Source organism: Pipistrellus kuhlii, unplaced genomic scaffold (assembly GCF_014108245.1).
Source record: "Pipistrellus kuhlii isolate mPipKuh1 unplaced genomic scaffold, mPipKuh1.p scaffold_m20_p_125, whole genome shotgun sequence".
NCBI classification, from domain to species: domain Eukaryota; kingdom Metazoa; phylum Chordata; class Mammalia; order Chiroptera; family Vespertilionidae; genus Pipistrellus; species Pipistrellus kuhlii.
Genome location: NW_023425433.1, coordinates 304,845 through 332,756, shown reverse-complemented (window position 1 = coordinate 332,756; position 27,912 = coordinate 304,845). Strand labels below are relative to the sequence as shown.

General features: G+C 55.8%; 2 protein-coding genes across 4 annotated transcripts; both read right to left on the bottom strand.

Annotated features, from left to right (window-relative positions):
• Positions 1–666: 666 nt before the first annotated feature.
• On the bottom strand, positions 667–11,411 carry LTA (lymphotoxin alpha). The gene is made up of 4 exons (XM_036434530.2): positions 11,296–11,411; positions 1,431–1,530; positions 1,251–1,350; positions 667–1,068 (listed from the first exon to the last, which is right to left on the bottom strand). The coding sequence occupies exons 2-4, from the start codon at positions 1,521–1,523 to the stop codon at positions 680–682; spliced, it is 582 nt and encodes a 193-aa protein (XP_036290423.1). The 5' UTR covers positions 1,524–1,530; positions 11,296–11,411; the 3' UTR covers positions 667–679.
• Positions 9,374–26,134, bottom strand: NFKBIL1 (NFKB inhibitor like 1). Of its 3 annotated transcripts, none has more exons than XM_045580417.1 (5): positions 23,197–23,702; positions 22,366–22,642; positions 11,296–11,514; positions 10,508–11,156; positions 9,374–9,890 (listed from the first exon to the last, which is right to left on the bottom strand). In XM_045580417.1, the coding sequence occupies exons 1-4, from the start codon at positions 23,284–23,286 to the stop codon at positions 10,579–10,581; spliced, it is 1,164 nt and encodes a 387-aa protein (XP_045436373.1). In that variant the 5' UTR covers positions 23,287–23,702; the 3' UTR covers positions 9,374–9,890; positions 10,508–10,578. The 3 variants fall into 3 exon arrangements, with proteins under 3 accessions (XP_045436373.1, XP_045436374.1, XP_045436372.1); XM_045580418.1 differs by lacking the exon at positions 23,197–23,702 and adding an exon at positions 23,082–23,178 and having other exon boundaries at positions 9,375–9,890; XM_045580416.1 differs by lacking the exons at positions 9,374–9,890; positions 23,197–23,702 and adding an exon at positions 24,429–26,134 and having other exon boundaries at positions 10,266–11,156.
• Between the last annotated feature and the right edge of the window lie 1,778 nt (positions 26,135–27,912).

The window sequence follows — 27,912 nt, the reverse complement described above, 5'->3', positions numbered from 1 at the left end:
TCCCTGGAAAGGGCCTAGAGCCCTGGGCGTGACCCGCTCCCTCAGATGTGCCCTGTGCTTCCGGGCCGTGCTCCACCCCACAGCTGGAGACCCTTCGTGGGCCACTCCTCCCTGTGACCCCGCTCCCCACAGCCTCCGCCTTGGCCACGTCCGCCAGGGCTCCCCCGGCCCCCAGACCCGAACCCACTCCGCCCCCACAGCGCCTGTGCGCCCCCAGCGCCCTCCAAGGCCCTGTCCCCCCATTCCTTACACCGCCCCAGACATTCTCCCCCCACAGACGACAGAGCAGGCGCAGCTCACAGAAAAAGCTTTATTGGCCTCAGGGAGGCGCCATGTCTCCTGGCGAGGTGTCCGCGGGCTCTTCTCCTCCAGGGCGGCCATCGGTGGGCACCCTTATCCCTGTCCGCTGTTTCTCCCTTGGCTCCAGCCCGCCCTCCATAAATAAATAACTTATTTTCTTCCCCTCATAAATACCCCTGCCTGCCTGCCTGCCTGCGGACGGCCACGCTCCAGCCTGCCCTCCTGCCCTCCGCGGCGGGGCGGGGGCTCGGTGTGAACCGGGCGCCCAGGCCCGGAGACCGGGGCTGCCGGGAAGGTCACGGCAAGGCGACCTTTGAATGGTCAGGGTGGAGGCATCATGGGAGAGGGCCTTGAGACCAATTTCTTTTTCTGGAATTTTCTACAGGGCGAAGGCTCCGAAGAAGACGGTGCTGGGCGCGAGGAGCAGGTGCGGGACGCCGTCGGTGCTGGTGGAGAGCCGGTCGCCGCGGGCGAGCAGGAACACGGCGCCGCGGAACACGGAGCGCAGCCAGGGCGCGGGCCCGGGCCGCACGGAGGCCTGCGCGCTCAGCAGCGGCACGGCGGCCGGGTGGCGCGCGGAGGACAGCAGCACCGCGTGCGCCAGCAGCAGCGGCCCGGGCCGCCGGCCGGCGAACACCGCCTGCGAGTAGACGAAGTAGAGGCCGGCGGCCGGCACCAGCAGCGAGTTGTTGCGCAGCGCGAAGCCGCGGAGGAAGGCGCGGCCGGCGCCCGCCCTCCAGCGCAGCGCGTCCCGGGCGCCGGGGTCGCCTAGGAGAGCGGAGGGCGCGGCTGAGGCCTGGCCCTGAGCAGGGGCCGCGGGGGGGGGGGGGGGCTTATGGGGGGGAGCGGGGGGGGGGAGTCCTGGGGGGGGGGCGGGGGCAGACCGCTGTTTGGGCCCAGAAGGGGAGCACGGGGCGGGGGCTGTGTCTGGGGGGACAGGGGGTGTTTACCAACAAGGTGAGCGGCAGGTTTGAGGGTGCCTGGTGCGAAGTGCTTCTGGGGGTGCTGAGGGGCAGTCTGCGCAGCTGAGAGGCCCACATCGGGGAACCCCTAGGGGAGAACAGAGTTGTGGGCTCTGGGGCCCAAGGTTCTGCAGGGCCACCCCTGCTCCCCTCCTCCTGCTGTCTCACCTGGGCCGCGCGCGGCAGGGCCAGCAGCAGCCCCAGGAGCAGGAGGGGGGCGCCACACCCCCTCCGCGGGCAGAGGCGTCCGGGCGGAGGCATGGGAGACCTGCAGGGGGGAGACTTGAGCGGGCGGGGCGGCGCGGGGCCCAGCCGGCCTCCTCCCAGGCGACAGCGAGACAGGCGTCCGGGCGGCCCCAGGCAGAGGCGGACGAGATGCATCGGGGACCGAGGTGAGCGAGCAGGGAGACAGAGACAGGAGGGGGAGCAGGGCGGGGGAGGCAGACACAGAGGCCGAGGCAGACGGAGACCGAGAGGAAGAGGCCCACCGAGCTGGGAGTGAGAGGAGCACCAGGCCAGCGGCCCAGGCCAGGCCAGGCCCAGGCCGGCGGCGGGGCGCGGGGCGAGCCGGGGGGCGCGGGAGAGGGTGGCGGGGGCTCACCTGCGTGCCGGGCCTTTATAGAGGAAGCGGCAGCGGCGGGCGGTTCTGGGCCGGCGGCCGGGGAAGCCCCCAGGGCTTAGGAGGTGCTGCCTTCAGCCGGAGGCAGGAAGGCTGAGGCCCCCAGAGAACCAACCGCAGGCTGCGCGGACGCCTGGGTTCTGGGAAGGGTGGGTGGGGGTCAGGGGAATTGTGGGCCGGGAGGCCGGGAGTGGGGTCAGGCCTAGGAGTTCCAGAGAAGGACGGTGAATTCGGGGAGCCCAGGGCAGCAGCTGGTGCCGGAGGGCGGTTCGTGGAACAGCTGGGCGTCCTCCGACTGCGGGCTTCTCTCTGCCACCCCTCTCCCCCTCCCCTGTCCTGTCCCAGCGGCCCTGCCCGGTGCCCAGTGGAGGTTCACATCACGGAGCCTGGGCCCTTGGTTGTGGCTCAGTCCGGGGAGGCATGCAGTCCCACCCGGACCCGGTGCCGGGCTCACTGCCGTGAAGCCGCATCGCACCGGGGCCCTCTCACTGCCTCCCCTGCGGGCCCCACGACGGGGCTCCTTAGGCCGCCCCGGCGGGTCTCAGCGTGGCCGCTGTTAGCTGTGCGGGCTCCGCCTCGGGCAGCAGCCTGGCAGGGCTCCCGCCTGGGGGCAGCCACGCAGCACCTTCTCAGGCCTCCGTTGGCGCCCTCCAGCCAGCAGCACGGGCCCCTCGCCGTGAGCTCTTCCTGCCGCGGGCCGGGACCCAAACCACAGGCGCTCAGCGGCTCCTTCCGGCTGCGGGAGCCGGCGCTGCGGGAGGTTTCTGATGTGCGGAGACTCCCTGACTTGCCCATTCGTCTGCCTGCGGAGGGGCCTCGGGCTCCTCCTGGAACTGGCCAGCGTGGAAAACATTGACCTGAACATTCTTGAACAGTTTTCACTTAGCTTGTAAGTTGCAGGTTTAAAACAAGCGAGGTTCCTAAAGACTTTTTTACTCGTGTTTCATGAGGCTGAGAACACAGTCATTACCCCCACTAATGCCGAAAGCTTCCATTCGCAGTTGTGGAGCGGCTGGGGCTGAGGGTGGTGGTGATGGAGGTGCCCTCTGCTCTGGCAGCCAGCCCGGGGCGTCGGAGTGGGGCTCCCGCCGCAGCCGCAGCGCTGCCCTCCTGCCTGTCCTGCCTGTAGTCTTCGCTGAGACCTGCGTTCTCATGCCGTACCCTGTGTTTTCTGTCCCACTGGCACCTCCTGAGCACCTTGGACAAGACCTTGAGAATTCGGACGCAAAGGACAGGCTCCTGCCCTCCGGGACCTCAGGACCCGGAGAGGGAGACGGGGGGTCACCGGGCCCTGGCAGCAGGTGTGTCAAGGTCCCTGGTGGGCGCTCAGGGCATGGCGCGTGGGGGGTTCGGAGGGGGCCGTGTGGCCGGGGCCTGGCGTGTGGCCGAGGACTCCTCCTGAAGGTCTGAGACCCAGAGCGGCCTGCACGGCACTGGTGGTGACAGGGCCCCCGATGGGTGTTAGGAACCCGAGTCTGGCAGCTACTAGAAGTGGGCAGGCGCGGGAGCCCAGAGTGTGCAGACCGGGCTGGGCGGCAGCGGCCCGCGGGGGGGCGGAGCCTGCACCGGAGCGGAGCGGGGCGGCGGCGGATGGAGAGGAGAAGCAGAGCCCCAGGGCTGGCGGAGGAAGACCGTGGTCACGGCTCTTTAAATGCCGCAGCCGCCCCTCGGGTCCTGCTCTACAGCCTCACTGCCTCGGGCCGTCGGTCCCCCTCGGGTTCCTGCCCCTTTCCTTTCCTCCTGCCCCTTCTCTGGTCCTTTCTTGTCCCGGCTGTCCCCCGCTCCGCACGGCAGGCGGCTGGCCAGAGACGCCGCTCTGGGGAAGGATGAGGGGGCCTGCAGTTACAGCAGAAAGAGAAACCGTGAGGTCAGAGGGCAGAGGAGCGCTGCCGGACAGAAAGGGGAAGGGAGGCGTGGTGGGGCGGCAGAGAGGAGGCGGCATCACAGGGCGCTGTGCTGAGGGCGCCCCTTCAGATGGGCCAATCTTGGTTTCAATCTCAGTTTCGAAGGAGCTTGTGTGAAATTTGGTTTCTTTCTTGGGGTGGCCAGCAGCTGGCCCGGGGCTTTCCCGAGGGGAGAGCTGGTGCCTGAGCCTGTGTCCAGCTCGGCCGGTCTCTGTGGTCTCGGCAGAGGCCAGGGGACTCTCCGCGGCTCCCGACCTGGCTGAGACGGCACTCGCCTCAAACCTGAACTTGGCCTCAAAATCGAAATTGGGATTTAATACCGACTTCGACTCTAACCCAAATTTAACCTCAACCCAAACCCAGCCCTAATGCCACATCTAAACACATCTCAACACACGAACCCCAAACAGACTCCCTAAACTAACCCAAGCTTGTCTCTAGAGCTAATCTTGAAACCAGCTAGCACCATGCCCAACCCCGTGGCTAAGCCCGACTACTGGTAGACCAGCCTGCACCACAAAGTAGAGTGAGCTTTAGCCGCATTGCCTGGGGCTCCCCTCGCCCTCCCGGAGCCCCCCCGGAGTGTGGGGGGGACTCAGTGGCGGCCGGAGCACACGGCCCAGCGAGGCCAGCAGTGAGGCGGAGGAAGCGGGCCGAGGAGGGATGGCCTGCTAAGAGGGCAGGCCCCAGAAGGGCCCCTCTGAGTAGGTGGCATTTAAGCTGAGGCCCGAATGACAAGAGTGACCAGGTGAAGTGTGGAGGAAACGCATTCCGGGCGAAGGGCAGCTTCTGCGAAGCCCGGGAGGTGGGCGCCATGAGGGGTGCAGAGGAGCAGAAGGGAGCCGGTGTGGCTGGAGCAGAGGAGGGGGAGATGCAGTCGGAGGGGGAGGGAGAGTGGGCCCAGACCATGCATGGGGCCAGTCAACTGAAGGACGCTTTGGAGGATTCAGTTTTCGTATGTGTGTGCGCGTGTGCGTGTGTGCAAGAGACAGCAAGGTGCGGAGAGATGTGAGGCGGAGGTCAGTGGGCTTTTTTTTAAAATATATTTTTATTGATTTTTTTTACAGAGGAAGAGAGAGAAACATCGATGAGAGAGAATCATCGATCAGCTGCCTCTTGCACACCCCCTACCGGGGATGTGCCAGAAACCAAGGTACATGCCCCTGACCGGAATCGAACCTGGGACCTTTCAGTCCGCAGGCTGATGCTCTATCCACTGAGCCACACCGGACCCTGCGTGAGTGGGCTTTCTAAAGGATGCCTGCGGCTCCTCGTGCAGACTGGCTTGCAGGAGGCAGCCCGGAGGGCAGGAACACGGTTAGCAGCTGCTGTAATCGGAGAGCAGATGGCGGCCGTGAAGGGCAGGATTGACAGGACCGGACGGGTGGCCGGTGGGGGTGACGATGGGGAGACGGGCAGACTGCAGGGCCCTGAGGGGAGAACCGGAAGTCTGAGTTGGATCTGCTGTCTGACTATTGGGCGGCGCCAAGGGGAGGTGTCACTCGGCAGTGGAGGAGTCTGGGTGCCCAGGCCGGGTCAGAGTCGGGGGCCGCCCTGGGCACTGTCAGATCCGCGGGGTGCCCCTGCGCACCGAGGCCCGCGGAGCGTTTCTCACGACGGTGTGCGCTCCCACGCTCTCCCACAGGCAGCATCTCCTGCTTCAGACATCGCCGTCCACTCCACAGGACACAGCCGTCCACTTCTCGGTGCTCCGTGGACGCCTCCCGTCCCAACCTCTGCTCGTTTCTGAAAGCACCCTCCTTGGCACCTGAAACCTGGACTTCTCCTCCCCATGCTCCTTCTCACTGGGGAAGCCTGCCCCTCCTTCTACCCTGTCACCAGGGGCAGGGGCAGGGGCAGGGTCTGGGCAGGGGCAGGGGTAGAGTCAGGGTCAGGGTCTGGGCAGGGGCAGGGGTAGAGTCAGGGTCAGGGTCTGGGCAGGGGCAGGGGCTGGGGCAGGGTCAGGGGCAGGGGCTGGGGCAGAGTCAGGGTCTGGGCAGGAGCAGGGGCTGGGGCAGGGGCAGGGTCAGGGTCTGGGCAGGGTCTGGGGCAGGGTCAGTGTCTGGGCAGGAGCAGGGTCTGGGGCAGGGTCAGGGTCTGGGGCAGAATCAGGGTCTGGGCAGGGGCTGGGGCAGAGTCAGGGTCTGGGGCAGGGGCAGGGTCTGGGCAGGGGCAGGGGTAGAGTCAGGGTCAGGGTCTGGGCAGGGGCAGGGGCTGGGGCAGGGTCAGGGGCAGGGTCTGGGGCAGAGTCAGGGTCTGGGCAGGAGCAGGGGCTGGGGCAGGGTCAGGGTCTGGGCAGGGTCTGGGGCAGGGTCAGTGTCTGGGCAGGAGCAGGGTCTGGGGCAGGGTCAGGGTCTGGGCAGGGTCTGGGGCAGAATCAGGGTCTGGGCAGGGGCTGGGGCAGAGTCAGGGTCTGGGCAGGGGCTGGGGCAGAGTCAGGGTCTGGGCAGGGGCTGGGGCAGAGTCAGGGTCTGGGCAGGGGCTGGGGCAGAGTCAGGGTCTGGGCAGGGGCTGGGGCAGAGTCAGGGTCTGGGCAGGGTCTGGGGCAGAATCAGGGTCTGGGCAGGGGCTGGGGCAGAGTCAGGGTCTGGGCAGGAGCAGGGGCAGGGGCAGAGTCAGGGTCTGGGGCAGGGGCAGGGTCTGGGCAGGGGCAGGGGTAGAGTCAGGGTCAGGGTCTGGGCAGGGGCTGGGGCAGAGTCAGGGTCTGGGGCAGGGACTGGGGCAGAGTCAGGGTCTGGGCAGGGGCTGGGGCAGAGTCAGGGTCTGGGCAGGAGCTGGGGCTGGGCCTGGGAACCTCCTCCTCTGGAGGCCTCTGCCTCAGTCTTCCTGTCCGCACGCAGTCTTCCTCACCAGCATCTCCACCACGCTCCTAACAACTGGTCTGCTAGCTGTTTGCCTCCATCTCACCCGCCTCCATCTCTAGAGACTAAAGCACTCGGCCTCGGAGCCTCAGCTCCAGACCCTCCCTCCTGACGCACTAAGACCGGCGTCCTTGGGGAACCAAAGGGCCTCCCTCCTCTCTCCCCTGTGCCGCCTGCCCCCTGCCCCCAGGCCCTCCCGCCTTCTCGTTGGTCCCGCCCACTGCAGGGACGCGGGTGCTCCCACCCGCTTTGCCCTCACTTGTGATGCTGTCGCCAGTGTTTTGTTGTTAATCCTCGTCTGAGGATATTTCCCCATTGATTTTTAGAGAGAATGGAGGAGAGAGGGAGAGACAGAGAAACATCGATGTGCGAGGGACACACTGATTGGCTGCCTCCTGCATGAGCCTGGGCAGGGAAGGAGCCTGCAACCGAGTACATGCCCTTGACGGGATCGAACCCGGGACCCTTTGGTCAGGAGGCAGACGCTCTGTCCACTGAGCCCACTGGCCAGGGCGAGCTGTCATCCATTTTGCGGAGCGAAGGCCACCCAGGGCGGGGCTCCTGGCTCCTTTCCTTTCCCTTCCCTGTCCTCGCCTCAGGCAGCACCCCTCCTGCCAGGCCCCCTGTCCGCCTCCCACTTCCTCTCACCGACCCTTTCTCCCTCTTATGTGTTCTCTTTTCTTGCTCCTCCATTTCACAAATTCAAGTTTTTTTCTTGAAAATAAAAAAAATCCTTCCCTGACTCTTTCTCCCTTTCATCTCTCACCTTCCTTTTCTGTGTGATGTCTCAAGAGACAGCTAACCACCCTAACCAACCACTTTTTCGGGAACTGGTAGAATTTCCTCATCTGTAAAATCTGTGGGTTGACTAGAGACAATTCTTAGTTTCTTCCGTATTCGCCATTCTCTGACTTTGTACTCGCCGCCTCCCACTGGCTCCTCGGCCTATAGACGGCGACTCCTGCCCTGTGAGTGGAAACTATCTTCTCACAATTTGTAATCACCCGGCTCCCGAACCTCCACGCTCTTTCCGCCCCCCCCCCCCTCGCTGAAGCCTGCGGCGCTCTCCGGGCTCTGCGCCCGCGCTTGGGGATCCTGTCCACTCAGTTCCACCTCCCCGGGAGAGGAGTGGCACCCACGCCCACCCCCGGCCAGCACCCCGTCCGCGGGCACCTCCGCTTCCTGTGCGGCCGTGCACACGGGCAGTGCTTCGGTAGACGGCGAGCTGAGGGCAGTGGCTCCCTCTCGGGCCGCAGCTGGGACAGGCAGACTGTGTGAGGGACTCCTTTGTGCAGGGCGTCGTCGCCGTCCGCGCTCTGGTCCCGCCGAGGCTGTCAGGCCGGTACAAACCGCTCCCCCCTCCGGGGCCACCGAGTCTCCCTGCCCCAGGGGGACGCCCTTACTCGGGTGGCGCGGCCTCGCAAGCACAGGACGCCGGAGCCCGGCCTCCTGCCGGACGCCGCGGGCAGGTGACGGGTTAGGGAGGCGCCAGGTCACACAGGGCAGGTGTTCAAACACCTTTCTTCCTCCCGACCCTCTGCGGGCATCTCCGCACGCCTGGGCCCTCACCGCACAACACTCTGCCGCGGACTCCCTGCCTCTGCGCAGCCATCGGCGACCTCCGGCCAGCCACGCCCACGCCCGCCCGCTCAGGCACATCTCCCACCGAGGACGCCGGTTCTCAGGCTGCTTGCTGCGGCTGGTAGGGCGCCTTCTGGCCCTTTTCCTAACCAACCCAGACCTGACGGACCCCACACCCCACACAGACCTCCACCTCATCAGCCTCGTTCCCCACCGTTTCCCTAACTGAATCCCAGACACCGCCCCCGAGAACCGATTCCCGGCCCGTCTCCCGAGGACACACGCTCTCCTGCTTCGTGGGAGGCAGCCAGCCCGGACGCCGGGCCCCTCCTGGCCCCCACCGTGGCGGACAGGAAGCCCGCTGCCTGGCCCGGGTCAGAGGCGGCCAGGGCCTCAGAGGCTCAGTATTTTTATCAGCCGAGGAAAAAGAGGCGCTGCAGCGGAAGCCATGTGGTCAGAGAAAGTGAGCAGCCCTCATCTCAGGGGAACCCCCAACGGGGCTGGGGGCCAGGCACCAGGGAGGGACACTGGGAGGGAAGGCTGGGGGCCAGGACCTGGCCTTATCGTGCTGTGGTTTATGTCACTCTTGCAAAGGGCAAGCGATGTGCTTAAAAACCAGAGAAAAATCTGGATGGAGGAGCAAATGTGACACCAAAGTTTTCTGACACTTACCTGTCAGCTCCCAGTCAGACCCTAACCCGCCCCCAACCTGAGCTCTTTGCATGCCACTTCCGAACCCCCGCTGGGAGGGAACCGGACGCCTGGGCTGCTCGCGGCGTCTCTTCTCTGAATCACAGCAGCTTCCTCTCGAGCCCTTCCTCCTCAGCCCCAACATCTGGCGACGCCTCCGGCCTTGGGCCTCTGGCTGTCTCCCCGGGGTCCCGTGCTCGCCCCACATTGCCATGCCACGTTCTGAGGCCTCCCCTTCTGCTCCCCGGCTCCCAACCTGAGAGATGAGCTGCCGCAGGAGCGCCTGGGCGCAGCGCCCGCCGCGCTCGCCGCTCCTGCGGCACCGGCCTGCCCTCCTCACTCCCCTGGGGCTGGGCTGGGCTGTCTGGTCCTCCGCCAGACCAGGGTGCTGGAGCTGAGCACCAACAGCAGGCAGAAGGGCGCCCCGTCCTTCTCCCTCCACCCTCAGGACATTTCCCTGGAGGGCCAGGCCCGCTGCCAGCGATGGCACCCAGGCTGCAGGGGGCAGAAGCTACGGAGGGAGCTGGGCACTGAGCTGTCGAACAAACTCAGCCTATTGGAGGCATTGGCTAGAAATACACGACACGATTTATACACAGGTTTGCAAACTGGAAGCAGGAGGCAGAGCCAGCGGTTTCCGAGGACAAGCTGCGCTCTCGGGTACGAGGGCCCCTGGAGAAGGCGGGCCTGGGGGCTTAGCCAGGGCCCGCCCGTCAGGTGGCGGCCAGGCAGACCAGGCGGTCCGGTCACCCATGTCTGGGTCCCGGGCGCAGTGAGGCCCTCGGGTGAGGGCGGTCAGGAGGCCTGTGTGTGCCCGGGCCTGACACGGGCCGGGAGAACGGAGAAGTCCGAGCTCCCAGGTGGTTTAAACGAGCACAGAGTCGTTTCCTCGGCCTCACCCGCCTGGCTCAGTGACTGAGCAGCTCCACGAGAGTGAGTCCATGTTACTCCTCACCCTCCGCGGTGTGGGTCCCTGGTTGCCCAAGAACAGACACCCCAGGTTACATAACTGGGCTCTTTCCGCCTCCTCCCTGGTCCTAATTTTAGCAACCGAAATTCCACTCCCCCGCGCGCTCCGCCTCCATCCCTGCTGTCCCGACCTCTCAACCCCCTCGAGGTCCCAGCTCCGCTGCCCCCACTTGGACCATTGGGTGACTCAGCAAAGGGAAAGCCCTGTCTGCTGGGGAGGCAGTGAGCAGGGGGAGGATGTGGTCTGGGGGGAGTGGGGAGGGAGGGAAACTAGGTTTGTTCCCTTTTTTGGCGGGTGTTCACACTCATCTCTTGGCCCCCGATTTCCGAGGGGAGCCCGGAGGAGGGCGAGGAGTGAGGCGGGCGGGCACCCGGCCGCTCAGGGCCGCCGGCGTCCGGCGCAGGCGGCCGTGCGTGCGGGTCAGTGCAGAGCTGGGTTCGGCAGCCCGCGGCGAAGACGGCATGGGCGATGCGAGCCTGGGAGTGGGACGTGGAACCAGGTCTTATTAGGAAGTGGCGGAGCCGGAGCAGTGGTGGCTGCCCGCCCCCGCTCATCACAAGTTTCGCTCGCACCCCACATCCTCTGCTCACAGTGCGGTCTGCCGCGGCTCGTCACCCCACCTCTGGCCATGCCCTTCCTGCCGGTGCCTCGAAGGCTGCGTTCCCTGCAGTCCCGCCTGGTCTCCCGGAGGTCACTTGAGGGCCTCCGCTCGGCGATTCAGGGCCTGAGAAAGGGCTGTCACGGCTCCCATCACTCGGCCCAGCTCCCAGGCCTCAATCTGGCTCCCGAATCGCTGTAGGAAGCGGTCTGGGTGCCAGCGAACCTGCTGGGCCCTCAAGTACCTCCTCAGGGCCTCTTTCTCCGCCAAGGGGGGACCCCGGGCCACCAGGGCTGCTGCCATGGCCTCCGGGTCCCCTCCCCCAGGGCAAGGCCAGGGCACATCGCCGAAGCGCCAGAGATTACCCCTGCCGACTCCCCTGGGCTGCTGGGCCCCGGGCCCCAGGTCCCTGCGAGCCTCCTGCGCCCGCTCCTGCGCCCGCCGGGCTCTGCTCTCCCGCAGCTCCTCCTCCTTGGTCCTGGCCCGCTCTTGGAAGAGCCTCCGCTCCTCCTCCAGCCGCCGCCAGCCCAGACGGGCGCCCTCAGCCCGGGCGGGCCGGCAGGCCCCCGTGGCCTCACGCTGCTGCCGGCACTTCTGGGCATGCTCCCGCGCCAGGCGATCTGACCAGGCTGAGAAGGACTCGGGTTCCGGGGCCTCACGGGAAGCATAGTCTGTTTGGGAGGGCGGGACAGAGGTAGTGGGGAGAGGCCATGAGGTCACGGCAGAAGCGGGCGGCAGGGGAAGGGTGCAGGACGGGTGCAGGCACACGGCAGCTGGGAAGGGCAGCTGAGGGGGGAACGGACTCCTCACCTTCGAGCCACCCCGTGACCTCCTGCCACTCGTCCTCCAGCTCTTCCTGCAGCTTCTGCCTCCACTGGTGCTCCTTGGACGCGTCTTCCTCCTCCTCTTCAGCAGAACCCCAAGGGGGTCCCCAGCCCAGAATTTGTCCTGGGGTCTTCCCATCCTTATTCTTTACTCCCAGGGCAGAGGGGCAGCGATGCAGCAGCGGCAGGAAGAAGTCGGTATAGGCTGTTGGTGGGAGACGGGGGAGTTAGCTGGGCCTGCTTGTCTGCCCGCCTGCACCTGACAGTCGCTGACAGCTTACCGCGTTAGCTGTTCCGGCCTGTGTCCCCATCAACTATTTTGTTTTCCGGTCTGCCTCCAGCCACCAGGGCAATGTCAGAAAACTCTGACCCTGTGTTCCAGTTTTGGCTGGAAAGTACACTGAGTGGCCAGATTGCAATGATCTCTGAACGCATAATAATCTGGCCCCTCAGTGTATATTCTATTGATATATAATAAAAGGCTAATATGCAAATTGTCCTCTCGACCAGGAGTTCAACCAGCAGGCAGGCCGGCCAACCACCCATGTCCCCTCCCCGTGGCCAGATCCCACCCATGGACAAATTCATGCACAGGCCTCTAATGTGTGTGTGTGTGTGTGAGTGAGTGTGTGTGTGTAGAGATCATAATAATCTGGCCACTCAGTGTGTGTGTGTGTGTGTGTGTGTGTGTGTAGATCATAATAATCTGGCCACTCAGTGTGTGTGTGAGTGTGAGAGAGTGTGTGTGTGTGTATGTGTATGTGTGTGGGGTGTGTGTGTGTGTGTGTATGTGTGTGGGGTGTGTGTGTGTGTGTGTGTGTGATCATAACAATCTGGCCACTCAGTGTGTTGTCACTTTAGCCCAGCCGGCGTGGCTCAGTAGTGGAGTGTCGACCTATGAAGCAGTAAGTTTGATTCCCAGTCAGGGCACATGCCCAGGTTATGGGCTCGATCCACAGTGAGGCATGCAGGAAGCAGCCGATCAACAATTCTCTCTCATCACTGATGTTTCTCTCTCTCTGAGATTAAAAAGACAATATTGTCACCTTATACCTCTCACCCCACATTATATTTCAGATTGGTAAAATATTTGAACATTCTACTCTACCATAATAAATATGCAAATATAGAATAGGTATCTTTTTATGTTACTTTTCAATAAACTGCATAAAATAAATGTTTTTAGGGGAATTTCCCTCAGCCAGCCTTCCCCGGGGCATGCTGGGAGGGTAGAGGTAGAGGGCCAGATCAGCAGAGTTTGAAGCAGAGAAATGCTCCATGCAACCAGCAAGCCCTTTCCAACAACTGCTGGCATAGGGGAGGGGAGAGGGGCGGAGAGGGGTCCGCCCAGGAACTCCCCTCCCTGGGCCCTGACTCCCGAGTGGCCACGCCCAGGGCCGTGTGCTCACTTCACCACCTACCCAGGCCCCCAGCACCCCCGCCTGGGACAGGAGGGTGCGGGAGGCTCTCCCACCGAGGGCCTGCTTCCTCTCGCCAGGACTGGAGGGGGCTGGCGGCCCTCCCACCTTTACTCTGTGGCACCGGCTCTCTGGGAAAACACGGGCAGAGGGAGGTTCCCACTGCAGGGAGGCGGGGGAGAACGGCCCAGCCTTGCGGGCCGAGGCCCAAGGCCCACGCATCTCCGGGCGCACTGGAGCAGCGCGGGATCCAGAGCCCAGAGGGAGGGAGGGCACTGCTCCCCTGACCAGGGCTCACGGCGGGGGAGGGCGGCAGGTGCTCAGGCTAGGACGGGAAGGTTTTAAGGAGTAAGGCTTCCAACTATAAAATATAAGTGAGATAGGACACAGGATATTAAATAGTAACTAAAAACGATGCGTGTGTGGAAAAAGCTGGCTATAAAACTGTACCCGGGCTCGGACTGCAGCTGTGTAAGAGAGCAAGTGCCGGCGGGGGGAAGCGCAGCAGTAGCTGAGGCTCTGGTCTCGGCGCTGGGACCGTGGGCGGCCTCCCGCTCCTACTCAGCATTCTGAGGTGAACGGATGTAACGAATGGTTAATGCTCTTTCCTCGTAAAGAATGAAGAATTCGTGTAATCACTCTGCCCACCAGGCTGCTGTCCTTTCCAGTCCTATCTGGGTGACAGAAACCACAGCTGAGTTTGCCAGGGATACGTGACCTCACTATATGTTTTATCTGGCAACTTGCTCTTTTCGCTTAGCATCTCGTCCATTTTCCACGGGAGTGCGCATGGTGGCCCCTTTTTCATGACTGTGTGGTGTCTCACAGTGCGCGGAACAAACCACCCCCCCGAGAAGGACTGTTTCCAAACTGCCCGGCTTCCTGCTCGCCTCTGCAGGCTCCTGGGTGTTTCTGCCGGGCTGGTCTCAGAAGCGGAATTTCTGAGTCAAACAGCTCTCGTTAGCCCAGCACACACCCCTATGGAAATCTGTGTCGTCCTTTACCCAAACCGCGTCTCACCAACCTTTTCATTGGCCCACCTGACAGATGAAAGAAAGATGTTCATTATGAGATTTTCTTTTTCCTGTGCTTTTTGGCTCTTTGTGTTTCTGTTGTGAATGACCGGCTCTTATTCATCTACTTTCCCCTCGGAAACCATAGAGATGCAGCCTCTATGGTGGAGATCAACCCTGTGTCTGTGCTACATGCATCGTAGGTATTTTCTCCCATTCCCACTAGCTTATGCCAGAGTGCTGTGGTTGGGTGCCGACCTATGAACCAGGAGGTCAAGGTTCGATTCCTGGTCAGGACACAGGGCTGGTTGTGGGCTGGATCTCCAGTGGCAAGGTGGAGGGGAAGACGTGCAGGAGGCAGCTAATAGGTGATTCTCTCATTATTGATGTTTCTATCTCTTTTTCCCTCTCCCTTCTTCTCTGAAATCAATAAAAATATATTTGTAAAAAAAATTTAATGTAGCCAAAGCCGGTTTGGCTCAGTGGATGGAGTGTCAGCCTGCGAACTGAAAGGTCCCAGGTTCAATTCCGGTCAAGGGCATGTACCTTGGTTGTGGGCACATCCCCAGTAGGGAGTGTGCAGGAGGCAGCTTATCAATGTTTCTCTCTCATCTATGTTTCTATCTCTCTATCCCTCTCTCTTCCTCTCTGTAAAAAAATCAATAAAATATATTAAAAAAAAGAAAAAAAGTAAGCTATGTGAGGGAAACGCAGCTCACCGCCATATGACAGGAGGGCACATGCCAGTCACAGGAGGGGCTCCCTGGGGGGAAAAACTCAGAAGGCAGCATTGAAGAAAATTTTACTTTATCCGTGATGGTTTTCTTTTTAAAAAATTTAATAAATTTAATAAATCTTTATTATTCAGATTATTACAATTGTTTCTCCTTTTTCCCCCATAGCTCCCCTTCACCCCATTCCTACCCCACCCTCTGCCCTTACCTCCTCCCATTGTCCTCATCCATAGGTGTACGATTTTGTCCAGTCTCTTCCCCCACCCCCACACCCTTTTCCCCCTGAGAACTGTCAGTCCACTCCCTCTCTTTGCCCCTGATTCTATTAGATTCACCAGTTTATTCTGGTCATCAGATTTTATTTATTTATTTATTTATTTATTTAATATATTTTATTGATTTTGTACAGAGAGGAAGGGAGAGAGATAGAGAGTTAGAAACATCGATGAGAGAGAGTCATCGATCAGTTGCCTCTTGCACACCCCCTACTGGGGATATGCCCGCAACCAAGGTACATGCCCTTGACCGGAATCGAACCCGGGTCCCTTCAGTCCCCAAGCCGACGCTCTATCCATTGAGCTAAACCAGTCCCGGCCTGGTCATCAGATTTTAATTCACTTGATTTTTAGGTTCACTTGTTGATAGATATGTATTTATTGTTCATAATTTTTTTCCCCCCTACATTCTTTTTTCCCCTCCTTTCCCCACAGTTTGGAAATATGCTTCCAACATGAAAGAAAGCAAAGGCAATACTTTGAATGATAAGGAAGATTTTAAGAATATGGATGATTTTGTGGGTAAATCATAGCTATCCTCTATGCCTTAATTCTTGACTTGTGCAAGAAAGAAATAAAAATTCTACTTTATTTGAGGCACTACAATTCAGGTTACATCTGCTCCACTTGTACTGTATTATTATAGAAATTGGCTCCTGTGAGTGGGATACAGTCATCATAAAGATCAAACTATGAGGCATTAGTACAGTGAGTTGTGAAGCAGGTAAAGAGGGAAATACTCAGGCAAGAAAGAGGTCAGTACCCCTTGTCATGGGGCTGAAAAATATATGGTAACTTGGCAATAGACCACATTACTACCTAGGAGAATAGGCTAAAGAAAGCAAGTCAATTTTTTGGACATTGGCTGCTACCTGGAATTTTTATCAAAGTGCTATAAGAGACATGAGATAAAGTTAGGCAAGAAGTAACCCTCTTGCAAAAAAAGATGGAAGAGAACATAGTTTTATTAATGTAGAGTTTTATTGCCTCTGAAATGCAATTTAATGGATTAAAATGCTATTCGAAGGTTGGAAAGTTGACTTCTTAGATTTTCTAAAGAGTGTGACATAAGAGTGTCATCAGAGCCAGGCTAGAGACAAAGATCAGTATAAGATTATTGGCTTTTTTTTTTGGGGGGGGGGGGTTGTTGTTCATAATTTTTATCTTTATTTTTTTCTTCTTCCTCTTTTTTTAAAAAATATATATATATTTTATTGATTTTTTTTACAGAGAGGAAGGGAGAGGAATAGAGAAACATCGATGAGAGAAAAACATCGACTAGCTGCCTCCCGCACACCCCCTAACTGGGGATGTGCCCACAACCAATGTGCCCTTGATCAGAATCGAACCTGGGACCTTTCAGTCCACAGGCCAATGCTCTATCCACTGAGCCAAGCCCGTTTCGGCTCTTCTTCCTCTTCTTAAAGAATACCTTTCAGCATTTCATATACTGGTTTGGCGTTGATGAACTCCTTTAGCTTCTTATCTGTGAAGCTCTTTATCTGACCTTCCATTCTGAATGATACCTTTGCTGGGCAGAGTAATCTTGGTGGTTTTATTTCTTTAAAATGAAATAATGTTGCAAAAATGACAATATATTAACATTCCCTGTGACAGGAATAGAGGTGTTTATTGTTCTATACTTTCTACTTATTCTGAATTTTTTAGGTTTCTAAAAATAAAAGTATAGTAGAAAAACACAGGGGAATTGTTTTGTAATCTTGGAGTGAAGAAAACCTTCCAAAGAATGAAATAAAGTCAAAAGCTATTGATACAAATTTAACTACATTAATTTTTTTTTACCTAAGCTGCCATCTTGGATCCTCCCCCGGAAATATTATTTTTAATATGGCATTCGTTGCACTTGCGCTGCGTGCCAGACCTTCTCTGTCCTTTACCCTCGATCTGCACAGCAGAAGAGGCAGTGGCCCTGTTTACAGGTGGCTCAGTGGTCAGTCCATGCTCCGTTTGCCTTCCCAGCCGGACCTCCCCGCCCGCCCGGAAGCTGCAGCCCCCACGTGGCTGTCTTCGGGCCCCGCGCGTTTTCCATGAGCCTGCCTCTCTCTTGCCTGTGGCTTTCCCATCTGCCTGGTTTCTACTTTGCTTAATGACTCTCACTTCCCAGACCAGCGTAAGCCGCCTGGGGCCCTCTGGAGCACCTGCCCAGGACTGCCTTTTCCTCCTCGGTGCCCCTGTCAGCGCCTCAGCCTCTGAGACTGGCTTTTGAGCGGGCTGTGCCCGTCAGTGAACTTTGTCTTAAGGTAGACACCATCACTAAGACAAAGGCTATTTTTACTCCAAACGTTTTTTTTCATGCATATAGTAGAAAAGCACACTGGGAAAAGTTGATCCGTACTGCTAAGCTGACGATAAAGCTGGCATTGCAAGTCAACAGAGGAAGGTGAGCTGTTTAACAAATGGTATCGGAGCATTTTACTCATTCAGGAAAAACTGTCCTCCCTCACTCCTGAGTTAAAAGTAAGTTACGTGCACAATAATTTCAAAACTACAACTAAAAGACAAAACGTCTATCACCCAGAACCACAGGAAAGCTGGCTGACTGGAAGCTCTACATCTAGACTGAGAGAAAGGAGCATTCAGGGCACACGCGCTGGAAAACTGAGGTACGGGGTGCAGGCGCCATTCAGGCAGGCAGAGGATCCCCGCTGGCGGAGGGCATTGCTTTCTTCAACCCGAAAAGAGACCAGCTCCCAATCTCTCTGAAATCCAGTTTCTGGGGAGAAGCTAGACTGTCTGCCATCGGGTCAGAAAGTGAGGGTGGCTTGCTTGCAGAGCTGCGTGCAAGAATAATTGTTTGCTGTGCGGGGACGCGGTCAGTGGGAGAGGCAGATATGGCTGACCAGCAGCCATCACTGTTGGCTACACTAGCCTAGTGATGCCCTGAGACTCCGCCCTGCACAATCTACAAACACAGCCAAGCTCCAAGCAGCGGCTTTTGCAATGAGTGACCTGCTCTATTGCAGTTTAACCTAGCAAACTTGCAACCTGGTGCAGACGGCTCTAAAGTTTCCAAGCTCCAAGCAGGGAGGAGAGGACTGTGGTTCTCGCTGCAGCTCCTGCAGGGTGGCCTCAGACAGTACCTGAACTGCATCCCATTGGAGAGCCAGAAGCCAGTGTACCTAGTGGTCAGTGTGAGACACCAGATTTCAACTCCTCACATCCGTGACACATTCGGGAGGCAGACTCAGTGAGCACCAAAGCCCCACTGAAACAAGGCCTGCCCATAAGTGTGTTTCCACTGCAGCAGTTCCTCCATTACAGACACAGCGGGTCCTCACAGCCAATTGGCCTGGTGGTCAATTCCTCCCAGTGTACCACAGCAATCAAGACTTCACTACACCAAGACTTTGCACTAAGCCCACGGGTATACCAAGAGCAACCACCTTGGGTGACTGGGGAAGCTGAGCTACGGGCCCCTATGGGTCACCGACCACACAAAGCCACTCCATCAACACAGGGAGGCAGCCAAAATGCAGAGACACAGAAGTATGTCACGAATGGGAGAGATGGAGGAGAGTAAACTACTGGACGACACAGACTTCAGCAGAATCACATTTATAAGGTCACTCAAGAATCTTCTAGAAACCACTGAGAAACTTGAAGAGACCTTCAAGGACCTTAATGAGAATACAAAAAAAAAAAAAAAAAAAAAAAAAAAAAAAAAGGAAAAGGACCAGTTAGAAATTAAGCATACACTATCTGAAATAAAGAATATATAGAAACTCAACTGTAGCCGAGACTGGTTTGGCTCAATGGATAGAGCATCTGGGGACTGAAAGGTCCCGGGTTCGATTCCGGTCAAGGGCATGTACCTTGGCTGCATCTGGAATATGAGGAAACAAAAACACTCAACCAGAGAGGCAGAAAGAAAGAAGAATCCAAAAGTGTGAGGACAGTGTAAGGAGCCTCCAGGACTGCTTTAAGCGTACCAACATCGGATTTTTGGGGTGCCAAAAGAAGAGAGAGCAGAATATTGAAGGCCTATTGAAAGAAATAGTGACAGCCAGGACCGGTTTGGCTCAGTGGACAGAGCATCGGCCTGCGGACTGAAAGGTCCCGGGTTCGATTCCGATCAGGGGCATGTACCTTGGTTGCGGGCACATCCCCAGTGGGGGGTGTGCAAGAGGCAGTTGTTTCTCTCTCATCGACATTTCTAACTCTCTGTCCCTCTCAATTTCTCTCTGTGTAAAATCAATAAAATAAAATAAAACCAACGAAAGAAATAGTGACAGAAAACTTTCCCTACCTGGTGAAAGAAATAGACTTACAAGTCCAAGAAGTGCACAGAACCCCAAACAAGAGGAATCCAAAGAGGACCACACCAAGATACATCATAATTAAAATGCCAAGGGCAAAAGACAAAGAGAGAATCTTACAAGCAGCAAAAGAAAAAACAGCTACCTACAAGGGAGCACCCATAAGACTGTCAGAGCACCCATTTGACTGTCACCCATACACAGTGTCAACAGAAACTATGCAGGCCAGAAGGGAGTGGCAAGAAATATTCAAAGTGATGAACAGCAAGAACCTACAACCAAAATTACTCTACCCAGCAAAGCTATCATTCAGAATTGAAGGCCAGATAAAGAGCTTCACAGACAAGAAAAAGCTAAAGAAGTTCTTTACCACCAAACCAGGAATACATGAAATGCTGAAGGGTATTCTTTAAGAGGAAGAAGAAGAAAAAGGTAAAGGTAAAAACTATGAACAACAGCCGAGACCAGTTTGGCTCAGTGGATAGAGCATTGGTCTGCAGACTGAAAGGTCCCAGGTTTGATTCCGGTCAAGGGCATATATATTGATTGCAGGCACATCCCTGGTGGGGGGTGTGCAGGAGGCAGCTGGTCGATGTTTCTCTCAGCGATGTTTCTAGCTCTCTATCCCTCTCACTTCCTCTCTGTAAAAAATCAATAAAAAATATTTTTAAAAAAACTATGAACAACAAAGAGACATCAAATACATACCTACCAACAAGTGAATCTAAAAATCAAGTGAATAAAAAATCTGAAGAACAGAATGGACTGGAGAATATAATGGAATCAGGGACATAGAAAGGGAGTGAACTGACAATTCTCAGGGGGAAGGGATCTGATGGGTGCAGGAAGAGAATGGACAAAAATCTTACTCCTATGGATGAAGACCGTGCGGGGGTAAGGGTACGGGGTGGGGTGGGGAATCAGGTGGAGGGGAGCTATGGGAGGGAAAAAGAGGAACACCTGTAATAATCTAAACAATAAATATTTATTACATAAAATATTTAAAATAATAACAATAATATAAAGGATTTTATCCTTTTTGCAAAGTCTGTGAGAAAAACAACCCTATTTCTGTGTTTGGTAATTCTTGCCGAATGCAGAGAATGGTTATTGTCAGACCAAGGAGTGTTTACACAAGGGTCTCTGACAGCTGAGATAACTTCCCAATGAGAAGTTACCAAAAGCCAAAGGTGGGGCCATTTACCAGCATCTCACTGGCGTGACAACCCAGCCCAGTCACCCCAGCGAACAGGCCCGTCCATCGGCCTGGGAGAATGCCCTCCTGGGAGACCCAAGATCATTTCACCTGTTCAGAGAGAACACTTGCACACGGTTTCTAAGCAGCTGGAAACGGGACAGGCCTTTCTACCTGGGAGTTAGAAGGCCCCCTGGTGGAGGACTGGGAGGAAGGCAGGCTCGGGTGTGACCTGAGTGTGGATCCCTCTTGGGAAGGCGCAGGATCCTTCTATGAACCAGTCAGGACACATGTCCAGGTTACAGGCTCGATTCCGTGTGAGGTGTGCAGGAGGCAATAGATCAATGATCTACTGATGTTTCTCTCTCTCTCTCCCTTTCCCCTCTCCCTTTCTCTCTGAAATCAATAAAAATAGGTTAAAAAAAAGAAAGTTCCTGAACTTTCCAGACCCTGCTTTCCTCACCTGTGAGATAATATCAATCTTGCAGGCTTCTTGGAATTTAATACGATGAAGAAAGCACTTACCATGAGGAATATTTTTATTATGCAAATAGCCTTAATTAATATCAGAATAAACATAACACTACATCTCATTTACTTAATGCTGAACTGTACCAAGAGCCTGCCTCCTACTCTCACAACCTGCACTTTAGAGGCTGCAGGTCCTTCCCCCAGCCCAGCCCAGGACCCCTGGGCCCAGGCTGGAACCTGGGTGAGGGCTCAGCTTTGCCACCTGCACTTTCCAACCTTTGTTTTTCAATTTAAAGCCTCCCCATGTGCTGGCCTCTCTCTCTTACGTTAAGAAACATTAAAGAGCCAAAACTGGTTTGGCTCAGTGGCTAGAGCGTTGGCCTGTGGACTGAAGGGTCCCAGGTTCGATTCCAGTGAAGGGCATGTACCTTGGTAGCGGGCACATCCCCAGTGGGGGGGGGGGGGGGGGCAGCTGATGGGTGTTTCTCTCTCATAGATGTTTCTAGCTCTCTATCCCTTTCCCTCGGGTGTAAAAAATCAATAAAATATATATAGTTTTAAAAAGATACAATAAAGGGGGAATTTTTCTTTCCTAATAGGGGAGGGCGTGGGGGTGGAAATGGGTTCCTATGCTTGGGGTGCTGGGGGAGCAATCAAAGTGAGTGAAGGTTGCTCATCCAACCTAGAGGTCTCCTCTCGCAGGAAAACCTCCTGAGGCGGGCAAACCTGGACCGCTGCCCCGCTGCCCCGACAGAACCCACAGGCCGCCTGGGACGCACAGGGTGGGCGGCGCACGTGCTCTGGGTCTGAGCTGATCTGAAAGCGCCCGCCCTGTGCCGGGAGCCCAGGAGGACCTGGGCAGCCCAGGGCCAGACACGCGATGCTTCTGAATGTGGACATCAGCATGACGAAAACACATCGCAGAGGGCTCACTCTGGTCAGGTTAGGTTTTGCCTGAATGAGTTTGATGGCAGGCTGATGAAACAATTGCCTCTCGGCGTTTTTGTTTCAAAACCATTGGTAAGGGAGTACGGACCTGCTGATAGCAGGCAGAACAACGGTTAGTATCTACTGAGTGCTTACCATGTGTGCTGTTTCCGTGATTTAGTCCTCACCCCAGCTTGGGGTGGAGCTCAGGCACCATTGCTGAATATTCCCATAAGAACTCTGCCCCGAATCACAGGACAGCGCCCGCCAGGCTGCCTGGTTACAGTCACTGCTGCACCATTTTGGCAAATTACTTCTGTTGGTACTTACACGGTAGTTGTGAGGATTAAATGAATTATGTTGTGAGAAGTGCCTGGCACATAGCAAGGGTAGTTATTATGCAATTTTGCACGTGGGTAAACTAAGCCTCAGGGAAGTTCGGTACCTTGCCCAAGAAGTTCCAGCTATTAACAGTGCAGCTGGGATTTGAACTCAGGCAACCTTGCTCTAAGCCTACCCTCTGTGCTGCTTTTTCACTACAGGCAAACCACCACTCAAAAGACAAAGTAGCTACTAATCTAGAAAGACGTGAAATCTGAGTGTTGGCTCTTCAGACAACAGTAGTTTGGTATTGTAATGGCACAAGTGATAGCCAATGCCAACTTGGGCATCTACTCCGTAGGTCCCAGGATGCTGGCTTCCATCTCAGACCGGTAGCTCAGGGCCTGTCCCGCAGGCACACTCACCATCAGGACCCTGGCGGGCGGCAGCGTGCAGCGCCGTGTTTCCGTGGCGGTCCTGGTGGGCAGGGTCAGCCCCGAGCCGAAGAAGCAAGCACAGGGCAGGCGCATCGTGGCGGGCACAGGCCCGGTGCAGTGGCGGGGGCTGCCCAGCATCTACATCGAGGCCGGGGTGTCGCCGGAGGAGGGCCTGGGCCCGGGCCAGCCGACCTGCAGACAAGTACCGCCGGAAGCGACGCTCTCGGCGCTGGCGGCGGGAGGTGGAGGCCATGGAACTCCTGGGCTGAAGAAGGAAGAGGCATCAGAGGGGACCCAGTCTCGGCCCCTCCCGCCACCCCGACCATTCCGTCCCCCATTCCGGCCCGGGTTCTCACATCCTCAGCAAGACATGCGGCCTGTTCTCCCCGTGCCACTTACCAGATGATCGGTTTGAAAACATTTTTAGGGGGGGGAGGGGGGGAGCTGGCCTCACACATTTACTTTTTAATGTAAAATTGAGAAAAGGACAAATGATCCCTTTGCGGCCCATCAGCCGCGCTAAATTTTAAATAAAAAACTTTGGAAAGGGGAATAGGGACTGATGGGGGAACTTTTTATCAACAAGTTAGAATTTTAAAGTCATAGAATTTTAAAGTCAAATAAAGGCTTCTCCCTCTGGACCTGGGGGTGGGGTTACTCATCAGACCTGCCCCGCGCTACCCGGGCCCCCCCCCCCCAAGTACCCTCAGGGCCGCCAGTTCAGTCGCTCGGAGCAAGGGAGGCAGGAAGGCGGAGACACTCTAGGCCGGCGGAAACGGAGACGCAGGTAAAGGGCGGAAATGACCGAAGGAGCATTACCGGATGTCGTTTCTCCCCGAGGACGCGCGGTGGTGGGGGCGGGGAGGTGTGTTTCCGCGGTGTGGCCTCCGGGGGGAAACTAGGGAACATAAGATAAAGGGCCTACCTGGAACCCGGAAAGCGGAGGGTAGGCACAGAAAAAGGAGGGCGTCCAGGAGGTTTACCCCCACCTCCCCAGCGGGAAGAGAGAGTAATGGTTCCGAGATAGATGAAAAGATGAGAAAGAGAGAAAACAGGAGAAATAAGGGAATAAAAATCACTGTGAAAAAGAATAAAACACATTGAGGCCAAGAACAGGGGCAGATCAAAAAGAGAAAAACAGGCATGAAAAGACATAAAGGCAAGTGAGATGGATGCAGAAGCTTGGACTTGGAAAAGATAGAGAGGAAATGGAAACGGGTGGGAGAGAAAAGGGAGGAGATGTTGGCTGAATTCAGAAGCCCAATGTACTCTTCTTGCACCACGGATGGTGACTTCCTTACTTTCTCTCTCTCTCTCTCTCTCTCTCTCTCTCTCTCTCTCTCTCTCTCTCACACACACACACACACACACACACACACACACACACACACACACGCCGCCTTCTCTCCCAATACTCTCCTCCCAGCCCTGGCCCCAACCCTAGCTCTCCGGTCTCTAACGGGCAGCTTTGGGACTGGCCTCCGCTGCCCCCGAGAGGTCCTTCTTGGTACTGCCCGGGTGAGAGGTGTATGAGGAGGACCAGCCACTGTCGGGAGGATCAGTTTGGGGGAGACACCAGGTGCAGGCTAAGGGAAAAGGGGAGCACTAAGACCCAGGGATAGTGGAGGACTGCAGCAACGAGCTGGAAGAGGAGAAGTAGGGGCGGCTGGGAGCCATTTGGTACCTTGGTAGCATCCGAAACAGAATCTGCCATAACGACAGAAATGGCCAGCCAATCCCAGGGTATCCAGCAGCTCCTGCAAGCAGAGAAACGAGCGGCTGAGAAGGTGGCAGATGCCAGGAAGAGTGAGCCTCCCCCTTCCTCCATTAGAAGTCTGGGAAGAACATGGGGGTGGGAGGACAGCAAACATTTGAGTCCTGAGGAATACCCAATCCTGATGGGGAGGGAGCTGAGGGCTGGGGGGCTGGTTAGAAGATTAGAAGGAAAGAAATCGGGGGATGTTAGAACCTAGCACCTGGTTGGCTGAGCGTAGAATAACTTACTGGGAAGGACTGACCCCACTATCACAGGTTATCTCGGGTTCACCCACCCCATCCTGTCTTTGCTTCCAGGGAAGGCCCGGCGTCTGAAGCAGGCAAAGGAGGAGGCACAGATGGAAGTGGAGCAATACCGGCGGGAGCGAGAGGTGGAATTCCAGAGCAAACAGCAGGCGGTGAGTCCGGGAGAAGTGGGGATCTTCCATCTGGTGCGGGTGATTCTACGATAAAATAAGATGGTCAAGGACAGAAGGGGGTCCTGGTGGGGACCATGTGACGTTGGTCAAGCTTTGTGACATTTAGGAGCCTGTGCATCTGAAGGACTCGGGCAGTTGTGGCAGAATGGCCACAGTCTGTGTGGAGCACGATGGCATTTGGGGGGCAGAGTGCCGTGGTTGTGGGCGGTGAGGGTGGGGATTGTACAGCTGGCGTGGCACACCGGGTCTTGGAGGAGAGGGTGGTCCCGGTGTCTGGCTGTTTCCGTGGGATGGGTGGTTTGGAGAGGGCCTTGCTCCAGAATCTTTCCTGCACATGCCTGGACCCCCTTTCTCTGTCTCTTCCTTTCCCTCTTCTGCCCCTTCCTCACCTTCCAGGCCATGGGCTCCCAGGGAAACCTGTCCGCGGAGGTGGAGCAGGCCACCAGGCGCCAGGTGCAGGGCATGCAGAGCTCCCAGCAGAAACACCGAGAGCGGGTCCTGGCCCAGCTCCTCGGCATGGTCTGCGACGTCAGGCCCCAGGTCCATCCCAACTACCGGATTGCTGCCTAGGACAAACCCAGTGCCTGACGCCTCCTCAAAAGAAACCCCAAACCAGAGTCACCTCCCATCCTAATCCTACTCTGTTTTCCATTCCCTGGGAATTCTAGGAGGCAAGACCCAATAATTCTCCTGTGAAATATAGATATCCTGCTCAGACCTGCGTCTCCTCATTGTTCTTTAACCTTCGCTGAGACCTTATAAACTCCCAAGTCACCTCAGCCAACCCCCCTGTGAAATCTGTAGCATGAAAACGCGGGTGTGTAGAAAACACGATAACTCCAGAGCCCGGCAGGCGGGGATCCCGCTCCTGACCCTGCTGCTAGTTGGCAGGCAACCAGAACGAGTTACTTAACCTGGGGCCTCACTGCCTTCCCAGGAGCAGCAATGCCCACCTTTCCTGCTGCTGCAGTGATCAGGAGCCATGCTGAACAGAGCCCAGCATGGTTTCTGGCATGTAGTAGTTATGACTCGATTAATGGCAACCCTGTGATATTATTACCACCTCATGTCCAGCTGCCAAAACCTAAACACAGCCGTTTCCTCACTTCTGTCTGTGACTCCAACTCTACTCACTCTGTGACCCTAGTATTCTCTGAAAAATTGGTTCTTCCCACCTCTCCTTTCCCAGAGAGCCTGCACTACCTGAAAAGATAAAATGATGATTTCATTTAGCCTGTTACTGTAGTTCCAGAAAGATGGTGCATTTTTTAGCCTCCCCTTCATCTCTCTTAAGTTGGTCTTTCTCTTCATTGGCTTTCTCTCACTTCTTATTACCCCAAAGACCTATCAGATGATTGCTGCTTCCTGAGATATGAAGTGAAGCTTGTCACTGTGTATGCATGGACTTCCTTTGTAACAATAAAAACTGTCAATAAAATGACTATGGGAAAATCCTTTTGTTTTATCATTTCTCATTTAGCCCCTCTCTTGAGTCTTGTTTCTATATTCTCCAAACACCCAAAAGAGCTGCCCTTTGAAACTTGTTGTAGAAACATAGCAAATAATATATTATTATTGCCTGGCCGATGTGGCTCAGTGGTTGAGCGTTGACCTAAGAACCCGGAGGTCACAGTTTGATTTCCTGTCAGGGCACATACCTGGGTTGCTGGCTTGTACCCAAGTAGGGGGCATGCAGGAAGCAGCTGATCAATGATTCTCTTTCATTACTGATATTTCTATTTCCTCTCTTCCTCTCCCTGAAATCAATAAACATATATTTTTTTAAAAATAAAATCTTAAAAATCATATTTCTCTAAAGTGAGAAACATAAGTGATTCCTAGTTTGGGAAATTGAAGGCTTTAGATGGCAACTGTAGAGAAAAGCTGGGGTGCAGGAACAAGCATTTTGCCCGTTCAGTAACCACAGAGGCTCAGGCTGGAATGAGAACAAAAGGCATTTATTTGAACAAAAAGCCTGCACTACCATGATGCAGACCTAGGTAACTATTCAAACTGCTCTCTGAGGGAACAAAGAAAGGCAGGATTTATAAAAGCAAAAACCACAAAGTGCAATTATTTCATGTACATGAAGGATTGATGGATAGGGATTGGTTGGTTCTAACATGCAAATGAGGAAGGCAAAAACTATGAGGAGCAAGTAAAGTCCTTGTGTCCCTGAAGCAATTGTTCCAAAATGTTTATGAACATATTTGACATATTTATGTTTGTGCGTCGTCTGTTCTGTTGGTGAATTCTGTCACTGCTATGTCTCCAGACCCTAGAATAGCACTTTGGACAGAGTACGCAAGATAAATACTGTGAGAATAAATTGATACATAGGGTTGGAAAAACAGTCCTTTTATAACACCATCCTGGGATCCTTTGATGGATCACTTATTGCATTTTTCTTGGCCACAGAAAATAAGCCTCTTTAAAAAATAATAATAATAATAATAAAATATACACACACACACACACACACACACACACACATATTGATTGTACACAGAGAGGAATTGAGAACGATAGAGAGTTAGAAACGTTGATGAGAGAGAAACATCGACCAGCTGCCTCATGTATACCTCCCACTGGGGATGTGCCCGCAACCGAGGTACATGCCCTTGACCGGAATCTAACCTAGGACCTTTTAGTCCGCAGGCCAAGGCTCTATCCACTGAGTAAAACCGGTTTGGCGAAAATAAGCCTCTTAACCAAACTCTAAGCAGGGAGGCAGTATACATCCTCCTATATAATAAAGGTCTAATATACAAATCGGCTCACCGGTGGGACAAGTGGTCACTATGATGCGCACTGACCACCATGGGGCAGATGCTCAATGCAAGAGGTGCTTCCTGGTGGTCAGTGAGCTCCCATTGGGAGCGCTGCTCAGCCAGAACCCCTGAATCAGGTTCACGGCTGGCGAGCAAAGCAGTGATGGTGGGAGCACTAAGGATGTCAGACTGCCAGCTTATCCCCCGAGGGCTCCCCAACTGCCAGAGGGTGCAGGATGGGCTGAGAGACACCCCCAACCCCCAGAGCAGGAATTTCATGCACCCGGCCTCTAGTACAGAATAAGAGGTGTTTGTTTTTATCCTGGCTCTGTCCTCACCTTACTAGCTGTATTACTTCCCACATGTTGCTTTATTCTCTTCAGTCTGTGCTTGTAAATGGAATGGGAATAATGGTCTCCACTCCTGTTAAATGATTGTTTAATAACAGCTACAGGGCAGAACATTTGTTGTAATTTTTGTTAAGCAGCAGACACCAAGTCTGGTTTCTATAGCATATCAAAGACAGGGTATCAGATGCTTCATTCATGAAAAAATCCATGCTGAACAAT

Bases quoted from the DNA above. Each gene is read 5' to 3' on its own strand.
- LTA (XM_036434530.2), bottom strand. From the start codon at position 1,523: ATGCCTCCGCCCGGACGCCTCTGCCCGCGGAGGGGGTGTGGCGCCCCC. The intron at 1,351-1,430 runs GTGAGACAGCAG...GTTCTCCCCTAG, and splicing joins CCCTGCCGCGCGCGGCCCAG to GGGTTCCCCGATGTGGGCCT. The intron at 1,069-1,250 runs GTAAACACCCCC...CCGCTCTCCTAG, and splicing joins ACCTGCCGCTCACCTTGTTG to GCGACCCCGGCGCCCGGGAC.
- NFKBIL1 (XM_045580416.1), bottom strand. From the start codon at position 24,581: ATGGAAGATCCCCACTTCTCCCGGACTCACCGCCTGCTGTTTGCTCTG. The intron at 11,515-22,365 runs GTGAGTGTGCCT...TCCCACCAACAG, and splicing joins CGCCCGCCAGGGTCCTGATG to CCTATACCGACTTCTTCCTG. The intron at 11,157-11,295 runs GTGAGGAGTCCG...CCTCCCAAACAG, and splicing joins GGTCACGGGGTGGCTCGAAG to ACTATGCTTCCCGTGAGGCC.